Here is a 14,483-nt window from a genome sequence, read left to right as displayed (position 1 = left end):
CAAGCCGGCGCCGCAGATATAAGAGCCCGATTACTCGGGCTGCGGTATGCGCAGATAGAATTTCCCAGCAGTAGGTCGGCTGTAGCCTTTGTAGATTAGTTTAGGCCATAAGCGATGATGAAAAGGAGATTTTGGAACTCATTAAAAATATTTACGACAAAGAGCGTTTTTTACAGCGTGTTTTCAGTTGCTAGGCGATGAGTTTACCAGTTTTTCTTCAAGTTCATTCTAAAATTGCGTAAACCCGCAAATAATGAAACATCAAAGTGAATCATTTGAATTTCTCAATAGGAAATATGTTTAAAACATCTAACGGATTTAAACTCGGAGTGTTAACTATGTTTCAAAACAACCGCAATTCTGTATAAAAGCAACGAACTGTTGCAAGCATTTTAATTTAATTTTGCAATCAAAAACTTGATTAGGTCCAGAAAATGCGAAAACTTTTTTGAAATAACAAGTAATGACTAGCAATGAATATGTGTGGCCTGTAACACGAAATTATTTTTTTACTGTAAACTACAATACATATACACATAAATTCATACATAAATACACAGACTTAGATTTGGATAGAAGAAAAAAGTTCATATGGCGGCCGAGCGTGTCAGATTTTATACTGAAGCTGTTACTTGCCTGTGATTTTAAATATGTCTCAGGCCTTTGAGTGTTCATAATTTTTCTGTCGTTGCAATTAAATATCACGTAACGAGGCATGTTTAATGTTTTTGTTGACTTCAACTTACAAAAATGACGCCTGAAAGCTGGAAGCTGCGATTAAGGACGGACAACTTTGTGGATTTTACTAAGTTCATTTGACACGCTTAGTAGATTTTGCTTGATCTATGGTATAGACATAGACCTGTGGTGCTGTAGTCCATACAAATGTAGTACTTTACTTTAGTTTTATACCTACTTACAGTACCGGTCAAAAATTTAAGTTCACTCCTTGTTTTCAGTACAATTGACTGCTTTAGAGAGATAGTTTTTTGTATTTCAGACGTCAAAATTTGTTTCGTAAACAATTTATATTTTTTTAACATCTGTTTCCCTCAAATCTTATAGGCTAAATAATTATTTGGCCTATATTATCTGGCTAAAACTGTGTTTTGTGTAAAGATGTGTCTCAATTAGTGGCAAAGGCAAGGCCATAAATATAACTAGCATTTTGCCGTCATGTTTATTAGATTTTAGTGAAAGAAAGGTACGTGAATTGTGTCTAACTAGTAAAACAAATCTCCACAAAGCAATAAATATAAGTTGAAAACATATTTCAACTACCAAACCGAAGATAATTATCGTACAAAAGTACTCATTTTTCACCCTTTGATTTCGGTACAAATTTTGTACCGAAATCAAAGGGTGAACTCAAACTTTTTTTGACCGGTACTGTATCTGAAATAAATATTTTTCATTTTTCATTTCATTTTTTTCATATGACGTCTGTGCATAAATATGCACATCATTTCGCGCCTGTATTCCCAGAGGAGATAGGAAGTGCATACAAGAATACAAGCATTTATAATAATAATGAATAGGCGTTATTACTATCCAATCAATACAAGTAGCTGCATATATGGTTGCCACAAAATACGCACAAATTATGCACTCATGCCATCGTGGTCTGCATTTCAATCAGATGTTACGCAGCAAAATTTTGTTATGATAAAAATGTTAAACGGTTTTTGCAAAATGTTAACTTTTCAGACAGTTTTTACTGCAGCAATTATGAACATTCATATTCAAATCGGTTGATTTTATTTATTGAACGGACATAGTAGAGTTTCGTACATAGTAGAGTTCCGATTATTTTTAATTGAATAAATAGTTATTAATTCAATAGGTAAATTGATTGAAACACAATGTTTAAATTTATTTAACTACTTATTGAAAACGTCCATTTAAGCGTTTAATTTTATCCACCGTTTGAGATCCGGTGACTAATTGACCAGTGATAAATTAATATAAAAATAAATACTGTACAACAAAACAAAACAAATATTACTGAACACGTGTATGACAGCCTTTATCAATTCAATTCCTAATGTTATTTGTTTTGACATGATTGTATTGTGCCGTCAATCACTTGAAACTAACTTGAATGTTATTCTTAAGGGTCCCTCACACTAATATATTCATTTATTATGTAAAAAAAAATCATTTTTGCAAATTTAACTAAAAGTGATATACAGGATGGTTCCTGATAATGAACCTAACGACGTGTCGAATTTAACGGAAAACACAAAGAACACGGTGTATAATGATATGTTTGAAATATCTGTCTATGTTATCTAATTTTAAAGGTAAACAAAATGAAACGCGTGAGAAAGAGGTATAAAAGGTATCTTCAATTTGCACCTTGTTACCCCGCGGTCCCCCTCGCACTAATTACTGCCAAGCTCCGCATCTTTATGATCACGGAACCACTCTCGACGATATTGATTGAACTTGTGGGAATTACTCGCGATCCTTGGAATTCGCCGCATCTATTAGTAGAGGCAATAGCAAAGCAATCTAATAACAAAAATATTATACACGGTGTAACATAAGGAAACCGAAAGATTTTAACTACGCATTTCTAAGGACAAAATAAAGATAAAATGTTATATGACGTGAAGCAAATTTTTTATTAGATGTATTTTCACATAAACGGTAAATGTTATTCCTAAAAGTGGCACCTAAAATTAAAAAAAATATATATTAAAAAAAAATATTTTTTTGCAATGAGTCACAAGTTACTTTTTGATATCTATCAACGAGGACAGTTTTAGTGCTTATAATTCTGAAAGTAGGCGAAATCCAGAAAAGTTTATATGACATTTTACTCTTCTAATATTATGAGGAATACGCTGTAAAAATTATTCGGTTTCCTCATGTTACACCGTGTATTCCTTTGTGATAAATAAAGTCTAAGAAAGATGTATTTGTAAAAAATTGAGAATAAATAATATGCTCGTATAGATGTCGCTACACAACATGGCTATACTTTTGGCTGATATTCGATGGCGAAAGTAATTAAACCATTTTAACAATTTTAACACATGGTTTTAGACGTCAAAATTAACGTTCGAAAAGTTTTATTGCATCTTTGTTGAGAGATGGCAGTAAGGTCAGTGTGAGGAAGACCGTCTACCCGGAAAGACCGTCTACTAACTATAACTTTTGTGTTTATATATCTCTCACACCTCCGAAGGTATACCAGTTTTTCATCCTTAATCCATTGGTCTTCAATACATATCCCTAGGACGAACACTAGTTAACAATAAACTTGATTCGTGTTTCGAATTCGAACATCGAGTTCAACATGGTTCCGCAAAAAATTTAAATAAAATATAAGCAGTAGGAATATTTGTGTATTATCATAAATTAAATATAACAAGATCATACCATCCCATCACAGCATCCCATACATTAAAATACGACCGCCTACGAACGCGCTTACACTCCACCACACATAGATGGCGCCACAAAAAATGCCTTGTTGCCACCGATTATTTGTAGATTGGCATTAAGTGTCAATTTCGAGCCGTAAATCTATGTCAAAAGTGACACTTAACGCCATCTACAAGTATAATTGAAAGCTACAAGACATTTTTTTTGTGGCGCCATCTATGTGTGGTGGAGTGTAAGCGCGGTCTTAGGCGGTCGCATTTTAATTTATGGGATGGTATGATCTTGTTATATTTAATTTATGGTATTATGTATGAAACTTAGTCATTTAATAACCGTTTTTTCTGACTATTAGTAGTATTAGTATTATCAATGTACTCAAAACGCGTTCAATTTCTAGTTTTATGTTCTGAAATATGTAACTTAGAAATTGTGCCTACTCGGAAAGTCCGGCATAAAAGAGAAAGGCAAGACCGGCATATGATAAACAAGGAGTTTCCAACCTTTTTTAGGCTTTATTGGAAATAAGTCGAGTGTAAACAATATCAATATATAAGTACGTTTTTGGCTTATATTAGTTGTACCGTTTTTAGGGTTCCGTAGCCAAAATGGCAAAAACGGAACCCTTATAGTTTCGTCATGTCCGTCTGTCCGTCTGTCCGTCTGTCCGTCTGTCCGTCTGTCACAGCCGATTTACTCGGAAACTATAAGTACTACAGTGATGAAATTTGATGGGAATATGTGTTGTATGAACCGCTACAAAATTATGACACTAAATAGTAAAAAAAAGAATTGGGGTGGGGCCCCCATACATGTAACTGAGGGATGAAAATTTTTTTTTCGATGTACATACCCGTGTGGGGTATCAATGGAAAGGTCTTTTAAAATGATATAAAGTTTTCTAAAAAACATTTTTCTTAAAGTGAACGGTTTTTGAGATATCAGCTCTCAAAGTCGTAAAAAGTATGTCCCCCCCTCTATTTTTATAACTACGGGGTATAAAATTCTAAAAAAAATAGAGGTGATGCATGCTAATTAACTCTTTCAACGATTTTTGGTTTGATCAAAGTATCTCTTATAGTTTTTGAGATAGGTTGATTTAACTGTAATTTTGGTTAAGTTATTGTGCTTACACTGAAAACGATGGCTGAACCTTATAAGATAGATCAAAAAATATACTACACCAGGTGTATAAATTGACATAATAAGTTTATTATATTTGCTGCTACGGAACCCTTTGTGCGCGAGCCCGACTCGCACTTGGCCGGTTTTGATCTTAACTTCGAAATACAGTTTTGGTAATGATTCGTATGGTGTTACTAATATCATTCGAAAGTATTAAATAAAAATAAAATATATGTGACATATTTGTGAAGAATGATAAGAGGTGAACAGAACTAAGCCTACTTACACTGCATTATTCATCATCATACTATGATGATGAATAATGCAGTGTAAGTGTGCGAGTGTGATGAAAAAAAAATACGCATTCATTCATACTGTAGTGACTATAGCAAAACCCAGACATTGCTAAGAAATGTTACCAAACTAATTCACGTATCTTGGGATCCTATTACCTTTTCTTAATAACAAAGTTTCAAAAACAGATAAGTAATTGGATTTATATGAGCCTGTAATATCGTAACTAAATTGGATTCGTAGGTGTTCGTTGGAAAAACAGTATTATGCAATATCTGGACCTGAAAAGAAAAGTTTATCAACCCCATATACGGGACATATGCGGGCCCTATAAATAGAAAAATTCTTATATGTTTAAAATTTCAACGTTATTACAATACAATACAATACAATACAAATACTCTTTATTGCACACCTCAATACACGAAACAACATAGCAAGTATAAACAACAACTTAAGAGGTAAAACAAGAGGCGGTAATTATCTAGCACATTCTGCCCTGTTATTACGTAAAATAACAATGATCATGATTTTGGAACCTAGTCTCATATGAAATTACGCGACAACAAGCATTAGACGGTCTTCCCGTACTCACTGCGGGGGGACGGTCAAGCCGCCGAGCCTTAAAAAATGTAATTTTTATCACTTAAAATTACCTTATTTCACCAAAATATTGCAATAGCTTTGTAAAATATAATATTTGTTTGCCCATAGGACTCTGTGGATTACGCCAGACTACATTCATTATATAGTTTTATCCACTCAAACTTTATTTCAAATAAACTACGCCGGTCTTGCCCGCACTGACCTTAGGTAAATAATTATGCAGTGTGACTATAATTACTTTGATAATAATCCTCTCTAAATGGACTTCATTCTGTTATCTAAAATGAATAATATATTAAGACCAAGGATTATTTATATAGGATTTACATACTTCATACTAAGAATCGTACCTCAACTACACTGATGATGCCTACAATTCTTTTTTCAAAATGTGTAGTGACGTCATATCATGATTTTAAAATAAAGAAAGATGTCATTTGTTCTCATAAAAAATAAAAACACGCAACAATAATTGGGGAACATATGATTGATCACTTCCAGGCTGCGAAACAGCGCCATTTGGTTTTTCAATTCAATTCAATTCAAAATATATTCATGTAGGCCTAATTACAAGCTCTTATGAATAGTTCATTACATATATATTATGATCTTAAAGTAACCTAATTATCAGAGCAATTTATTGTTGTAATTATTGTTCATAATAATATTGAGTCTTATAATATACAATTTCATATAAAAATAATCATTAAAGTCTAAAAGGCCCATACAATTTCAGTGGTACGCTTTTTTTGTATGGGCTTTGTCAGTCCAGCATTAAATCTTTCCTGGTTAAGACAATGAGGCACACTGACATTTTATCCCGCCAGGCGGCGCCAGTGCAAGTGTCTAGGCATGTCACTGTAATTCATATGTGAGAGAGAGAGAAAACAAATATCATCTTTTCGCTCTCACGTATGAAATTCTATATCTGTGTAATGGACTACTAGAGTGGCGCCATCTGTCATAACCTTTCCTCATTTAAGATCAATATACAATCATATGTCAATTTATGTCACAAATGAGCGCTTTTCCTATAATAAGATTATAATTTATAGCATGTACATTACACAGCCTTAACCCGTAAATGCCGTAAATATGCACTATTTAAGACGATACAAGAGGGGTCAAATCTCCATACAAACGCTCTCGACTATTTCCTCCGGTTTTTGAAGATAGGGCAATGTGCACAGGTTATTATTATTTTGATTTTTAAAAAACTTAATTGTCCGACACAGATTATTTCATTGTTATTCAGATTCTCTCGTTACGATTGATTAAGTTTTCAAGGAGGAAACAGTCGACAGTGGAACCTCGATTTTAAAGATTTTTTCGCAATTTCTTTTAACAGAGTTGTTCTGAATGGACAATTTTTTTTTCTATAAATCTAGTAAATAACAATAGTATATTTAACTAAAATTCCCAAGTTGAAAGGTTCATTTTTGCTCCTGTAGCGTCTTAAATAATCATCACTACCTGACTAAGTTGGTAACTAAATATCTACCATACATTTGTTTGGAAGTTTCTAATGAACGGGAATTATTTACACGATATGAAACTAATAAAACATTGATTGCCAAGTATTTTCTCTTCCAATGTAACTGACTACCAGTGGCGATAAAAACATGCTGAATTTTATCTCGGATTTTCTACGTAATCGAGAGAGCTCTGCAAAAAGTAAAATAAAATGCTAGCTGCTGGAATTTTCCCAGGCAAAGCAATGAAGAGAAGGCTGGGTACACAGGACGCCAGTGAAAAGAAGGCTGGCTCCCAGAGGTGCCGACACCGCAATTGGCTTTCGTATTACCTTTCCAATACCGTTTTCATGTATTGTATCGACAACTGGCAAAAAATAAATTGAACTAGTGCTCCTTTTCAGTGAGCTCCGACTCAGCCAAAAGCAGAGTGATAACTTTTTATGCGCCTACATACGAAAGGCATAAAGTTCCGCCTATTCAAACGTGCTGAGTTATAGTCAGGAAAATGACAACTAATCCGCGCTACGAACTGGTTCGTACGCTCCAGCCCCACTCGTTGTTTTCTTTTTCACACTTCAACAGCCTCTCGGGTGCGTATCAGCGGCGCGAGTAGCGGGTGTAAATTGAAACACTTGCAAATTTACCCCATACATTATTCATATGCCGAACACCCTGGCTGCAAGGCCGACTACAGTGATGCTCCAGTCAAGTTAGCAAAAAGAGACAAAGAATGTTTAATTAGTGAGTTTACGTGGCAATATTAGTTTAGGCCTCATCGGCACGGTCTTTTATGAGTGCTGCGAATAATTTGACAGTGGCTTTGTGGCGCACAAATCGCACCCAATTTTATAGGGCTCGCGGAACATAAGTAAAGCGGGTCAACCATTATACGTGTAACAAATGGAAGCTGGCGGTGTTAAGCTTTAGAAGACGGTTCGGTACTTTTCATTGCTTAAGGATTGAGCCTTCTACTAACCAGTATAAATTGATTTCCGATTACCTGTAGATGTTAAGCAACTCAAGGTCGCACTTTACTAGAGTCGATGAGACGCTAGCACTTTGGAAATGTGGGGAATAATAACTGTGCGCAATAAGGACGAGCATCGGAAACCCGAACCTGTATTATTCTGACCCTAATAAATTTGCCAAGTCAAACCGGCATTGTCAGACAAATGTGTTTGAAGAGCTATATAATTAGAGTAGTATACGAGGTGAAATTCATTAGAACGCCGAACCCGAACCCGAACTCTTGCCTTTCCGACAAACATAAACATGGCCGTGAAATTTCGAAGGTTTCGCTTTATTTGTCTGAACGTAGTTAACAAAAATATCGTACAAATTTTAATATGTAACTAACCTAGACCTTTGTAAGATCGACCTTGTAAACTTATGTCGATATAATTATAATTATGTATTTAGTGTAGGCCATTATATATACCTATGCCAAGATATTGAGAAAATAAGCCAAGCATTTTAGAACCATCTAATATTTTTTTCACCACGACTAGTAACTACAGATCCATTTACAAAAACAACACTCCAAATCCTACATAAACAATATGCAAATTTATATTTTTTGTAAAACACATTTTCCTTGAAGAGTTATACGTAATTTATTTCTTACCAAGGCGTTTCCTAAAATAAATTACAAGTGTAAAATTCACAACAACAAAAGCGTAACAACAAAAGGCTCGCGGCCCAACATCCGGCCGACCCTTCCAAACTTAGCAGCCTGATTACGGATTTCCGAATAAGAAAATAAGAGAATAATACCGCGCCACGTATACCCAAGTGTTTGTAAATAACTCTTGTTTTATTTACTTCAACATTTCGCAAAAAAAAAACTTACGCGCCGAGAAAAACCTCACGTCATCAGCGCTCTCTGATTTGTATGTAACTATAATTATTTTAATAATTATGAACTGGCAATTGGTTGTTAAAGAATAGGTTTTAGTAACCAGTCCTATGGTTTATTAATTATAAATATACATATGTGTAACTTTTGAGTTCCTCATCTAGTTACAATTATCAAAACAAGGCAGGCGACGTACTAGTTTTGTTATGTCAGTCCAGTTTCTGTAGCGTGACACCAGCGTGACGTAAGCAGAGTTATATCCAAACTTAGTTGTCATACACATGTTGTATGGAGCTTTTCCGGTTTACCAAAATGTTAATATGGAAGTCTACATAATCCATTAGTTTCGGTTGAGGAGTGTAATGTTGGACATACAGATGGAATCTGGGGTCTTTTTGAGGTTCAGCATCTCCGGCTTCCGCAGGGGTCGGCGCTGGGGCGACTGGTATCCTGGACCTCACAGGTGACTTTGCTATGAAGGGTCCTCTATCAAAAAAGGCTGTAGGAGGCCTCACTTTCCTCCACAAAAAAGGTTCCTTGTGTATGGACCCGTGATGCAATTGCAAATGACGGTTGTCGGGAACCTTTGGTACTGGACTGGTTAAATCGTACATTTCTGCTAAAGACAAATACCAATAATCGGTTCCATCCCCAATAATAGGAAACAGCCTCTTATTAGAGAAATTAGGACGATGTTTTCTGACAAATTCGTCATATTTACGTCTCAATCTCTTCATGTATTCTTTGTAGTGAATTGAGCGTAGAAGCTTTTCAAATTGTGTTAGTTCTGTGGTGGCTGGATCAGAGTAGACTCCCGCGCGGCTGAAAGTCCTGAGAAGGTGATGCAGTTTGAACACTACAAAGGCGAGCCATTTCCTGGCTTCCTCCTCGAGGATCCTGAGGTCGTCAGCCCTGCTGATGAGGCCGAACTCCAGGGCCTCAGCGGCCCGCCGCTCGCCTCGCTCAGTCACGGTGGTCAGCCAGCGGCGGTAGCGGCGGTAGCAGAATTTGGTGCGTCTTGAATAGTGGCCACGCCAAAGAGCCTGTCGCGAATGACGAGATTTATTAATCTAACGGAAAATGTTCTTTTGTTAGTTATTATTGTGTTATATAGCCTCCTGAATGCCTGGCAAATTTTTGTGCTTTCGAATTTAGAACTTTCTTATATTCCTGTAAAAGTTCAAACCTTATGTACTCGTACGAGGGCACCAGGACCCAGGAGGATAGTATGTGAGTTATTATTTAAAAAAATAGCAAAGAAAATGTTGTGTTACTAAGCATTTTGTGTAGTTTATTATTTTTGCAGGTAACCTTTACTGTTTAATGAATTTACTGATCGTTTTATGCATTTTGCAAATAAATAACATTTTTGTACTTACAGAATTTCTTAAAGATACAGAACGTTGAAAGGATTTGGCAATTATTACCGTAGTACCAGGATTTTAGTCTAACAATTAAATATACTGGCTCATTGTGATACGGATAACTAATATAAAATACCTGTATCCTAGTAGCAGCTCGATCGTAGTGGCGTCCATGTTTCTGGCGCACGGCTCGGCGCAGCGCCGCCCTATACGCCTTCCGAGCCATATGGATCCTGAACGCGCATTGGATGATTCTCGCGTTCTTCGACAACCACGCGACGTGCTTCCTGATCAAATAGCCTCGGGCCATTCGTTGCAGCAGCAGAACTGCTATGAATCTCATATGACGCTGGCGTTCTGCCTTGTCTGTACGCTCCTGCAAGATCGCGTAGTAAGCGTCCGATGTAGGAAGAAACGCGTGCACTCTAGCCATTTGAAATTTTGACTCTCAATGCGATGTAAACATTTACGCAGGCAACTGACATGTCGTGTCATTGACGATAGTTTGACATTACAAAAATGTTTTATTTTAACTAAGTCGTTTTGCTTCGAAAAAGGTTTCATTTAGTTAATTTTAACAAAAACGCAATGCTTATGTTGAGTTATGTTTATTATTTTACTAGCTGTTGCCCGCGGCTTCGCTCGCGTTAAATTCGAAAATTGTGGAATGCTACATACAAACTTCCAACCCCCATTTTAGGGAAGTGGGGGGGGGTCAGAAAGAGACAAGTAGCATATGTCACTCTCCAACACTTTCCCATTTATAATATTAGTATGGATTAAACGTTAGTCTAATAAATAAACAATACAAGCATTTGCTTATTAATCCGTAGATGCTATGCTTTCATTAATTTTACTTCAAACCCCTAATAATGTCGATTCATAATTAAGCACGACGACCCCAGTCTCGTCTAGTTCGGCTATTCAATTCGCAATAAGCGCGGCCTTTTTTTATTTAGGCCCTTAAATGAGGCGGTGTCCCGGTTGCCCATTTCATTCCCTTCCCCTAAGCAACGATACGCCGAGTTGATTTGAAGAGCCCTCTCTCCCTCCCACCCTCTTCGCCCAGGTGAGCCCGTGTGAGATATCATGCATAATTCAACAATCAAATTGGCAAGGTGTGTATGACTGCTTATTTATTTTATGCCTAAAATTTACTGGTAATTTTCATACATATGTATGCCCGCAGGAATTGAAAAGCCAATTTGTGGTTTGCATTAAAATAAATTGTAATAATGGAACGAGAGGCGATATAAATATTGTTTGTTTGCCTGACCCATTTTCCTTGATTTGGTGTATGTAGGTATTCATACAATGAAAAGGTCTGGCGAATTGGATTGAGGAGCACAGTTGACGGCGTTTTTATTAAAACGTCTCACGACCTACATCGTCTTGGAAAATACAGTAAATATGCGTATTTTATCTATAACAGTAGGCATTTTATTGTATTAATACGTATAGTGGAAAAAACCAATTAAAGAACCATGCGCATTTTATATGGATATTTGGGCCATGAGCGAACACAAATGAAAGTTATGTTCATGATTAGGATTCTTCGTGGCAAACAAGGATATGACAGAGCTATAGAAAAATCGGTCCTTTAGAGAGAAAACAGTTATACCTAGGGAAAATTCTTCTAAGCCCATATTATGACCTGGTTTTTGGGAAATGCTAACTTTCACCAAAACATTTTCACTCAGTCTACTAAGCATGACAAATTGACAATATATTCCCTGTATCTATTTAGAAAACGTCAAGATACTTCACATTTTCAAGCAGATTTTATGGTACTATTTAATTCAAAGACTGATTTTAAGGACAATGTCTTATAGCGGCATGCATAACTTGATAATATCAACACTTTACTATACCTAAGTGTCATCTCTGTTCGCTCGTGGCCCAAAATGCCCATCCTCCGTTGAATAGTACATAATAGTACATATATACCCAGAATGTTGCGAGAGGCCATTGAGATCAAGAAATATCCAAACTTTAATAGAGAAGATGGCTTTACTTTACCACCGGCTTGGGATCCAGTAGTACATCGGATAATGGAACAAGCACGACGAAGGCTGTGAGGCATTTGTGTTGTATGGTGTTGGACATTTGCAGTTTGTTCTTTGTCAATTTTGTGTAGATTAATTGGTTAATTATTTTTTAACATAGTAATGGTAATTTTTTTGAATATTGTATAACTAGCTTTATTAATGTGTGTGAACCTGCCTTAGAAATCTATATTATTTGTGGTCATGGTTTGTTAATATTTCTTGTATGTGGGTAGCTTTTTACACATTGTAATTTTTCCTCAGTCACCAGTTGACCACGAACGCTGTAAAGAGTTCGAAACGTCGGGATGAATTTTAAATTCATTATACGCGATTTAATCCGTTTCCATAGTTTTATTTCATAGTACATAATAGTTTATTGATTTAAACCACACATCCCATACGTTTTAGAAATTAAACGTAACTTAAATCGCATACGCTTACGTTTATATTTGCATCGACGTTATGAACGTCGCGTTACGTTCATGGTCACGGGCAGTCAAAATTATAATACCAGTTTATTTACATAATTTTTAAGAAAAAAAAACGCCGCCTTTGGGGTTCTGGTGAAAGCTACTTGCCAATGTTGGATTATGTAGAAATGTGTAGGTTTTTAAAGCTGCCTTTGATGCTTTAATTATTTGATGGCAACACAAATGAATATACGTAGGTACTTATACCGTTAAGGTTTGAGGAGTTTCCTCAATTCCTCATGAATCCGATTATAAGAAATCGCAGCTTGACAAAATTTGACTTGAAAACTCAATATGCTTAACAAACATAACAAATCTCATAACAAATAAATGTCACTTTTTTGAACTTAAATGCATGCTGTTCTTATAAAAATTCCAAAGTCACTATAAGTGTGCCGTTCAGATTTAAGGAGTTCTGTTCTGATCTTCATCAGCAGTTCCACTGCATCAAATGTCACTGTTCTGGACGTAAGTGCATGCTGTTCTTATAAAAATACCAAAGTCACTAGAAGTGTGCCGTTCAGATTTAAGGAGTTCCGTTCTGATCTTCATCAGCACTTCCACTGCACCAAATGTCACTGTTATGGACGTAAGTGCATGCTGTTCTTATAAAAATGCCAAATTCACTATAAGTGTGCCGTTCAGATTTAAGGAGTTCCGTTCTGACCATGATCAGCAGTTCCACTGCACCAAATGTTACTGTTCCGTACCTACGTAAATGCATGCTGTTCCTTTAAAAACACAAAAATCACCATATGTATGCCTTTCAGATTTGAGGAGTTCCCTCGATTTCTGCAGGATCCCATCATCAGAACTGAGTTCTGATAAAAATGGGACCAATCTGTATGCATATATGTACATTCAATCAAAAAAACATTTCCAAAATCGGTCCAGTAATGACGGAGATATCATGGAACGAACATTAAAAAAAAACATACAGACGAATTGAAAACCACCTTCCTTGAGAGATTTGAGGCGGCGGTTAAAAATAACAGGCATTTAGGAGGATAGTTTCAATTCATTCATCAGTCATCTAGATCACAAACTTCTCGCACTTGGCTTTAGTACCTAGTTTCATGATATAAGTCAAATTTAATTTCAAAATTTGCAGAACGAATGTGAGAAATTAATTTTAGTTTCACTTCGCGTAATATAACCGCGAGCAGGCACTGCCGCGAAAATAATTTACACTGATGAATATTTAAATATCGCGGCCTTCGCTATTTAGTGGCTTACACCGAGGTTATTAACATTTCAAAGAACATATAACGGTGTTTTCCTAATATTTAAGCTGATAATCTCACAAAGGAACTAAAATATGGAGGCTTATTTTGTCAAAAGTCTAACATTCTTAGATCTAACGAATTTTCACGTCATCATGAATGATACTTACGCGTAGAATGCAATCAAACATTTAATGAGTTGTCGAAAACCGTAACCAAGGATAATTTATACGGGATTTACAATCTTCATACTAAGAACTCGTACCTCAAGTTTTTAGCGCCACCTATTAAATACTGTCATATTCATAACTACATTGACGATGCCTAATTTTTTTTTTTTTTTCAAAATGTGTATTGACGTGATATCATGACATATTTTTCCTTTAATTTAAAAATATGTTATATCGCTCGCAGACGTTTCTCAATGATAAAAAATAAACGTGATATCATGATATTAAAATAAAGAAAAATGTAAAGAAACTAAAATATACACAAAAAAAAATTTGTTTGGGCGCAATTTGCTTGACGTCATATATGATATAACATTTATTTTGCCCTCAGAAATGCGTAGGTAGTTAAAATCTTTCGGTTTCCTCATGCTACACCGTGTATATGTAGAATTCAATGAATTAG

The 14,483-nt window shown here is 35.7% G+C and overlaps 2 protein-coding genes across 2 annotated transcripts in view; both read right to left on the bottom strand.

The window, feature by feature from the left end:
- LOC125235507 (semaphorin-2A-like) overlaps positions 1-14,483 on the bottom strand; it is a 782,062-nt gene that overhangs the window by 598,022 nt on the left and 169,557 nt on the right. The gene's annotated exons all lie outside the window — the stretch shown is intronic.
- On the bottom strand, positions 8,892-10,429 carry LOC125235508. The gene is made up of 2 exons (XM_048142080.1): positions 10,246-10,429; positions 8,892-9,788 (listed from the first exon to the last, which is right to left on the bottom strand). The coding sequence occupies exons 1-2, from the start codon at positions 10,417-10,419 to the stop codon at positions 9,012-9,014; spliced, it is 951 nt and encodes a 316-aa protein (XP_047998037.1). The 5' UTR covers positions 10,420-10,429; the 3' UTR covers positions 8,892-9,011.

The sequence above is a fragment of the Leguminivora glycinivorella genome, chromosome 17 (assembly GCF_023078275.1).
Source record: "Leguminivora glycinivorella isolate SPB_JAAS2020 chromosome 17, LegGlyc_1.1, whole genome shotgun sequence".
Taxonomy (NCBI): Eukaryota; Metazoa; Arthropoda; class Insecta; order Lepidoptera; family Tortricidae; genus Leguminivora; species Leguminivora glycinivorella.
Note: the sequence above shows the minus strand (reverse complement) of the source record. Positions and strands in the feature narration are given on the sequence as shown.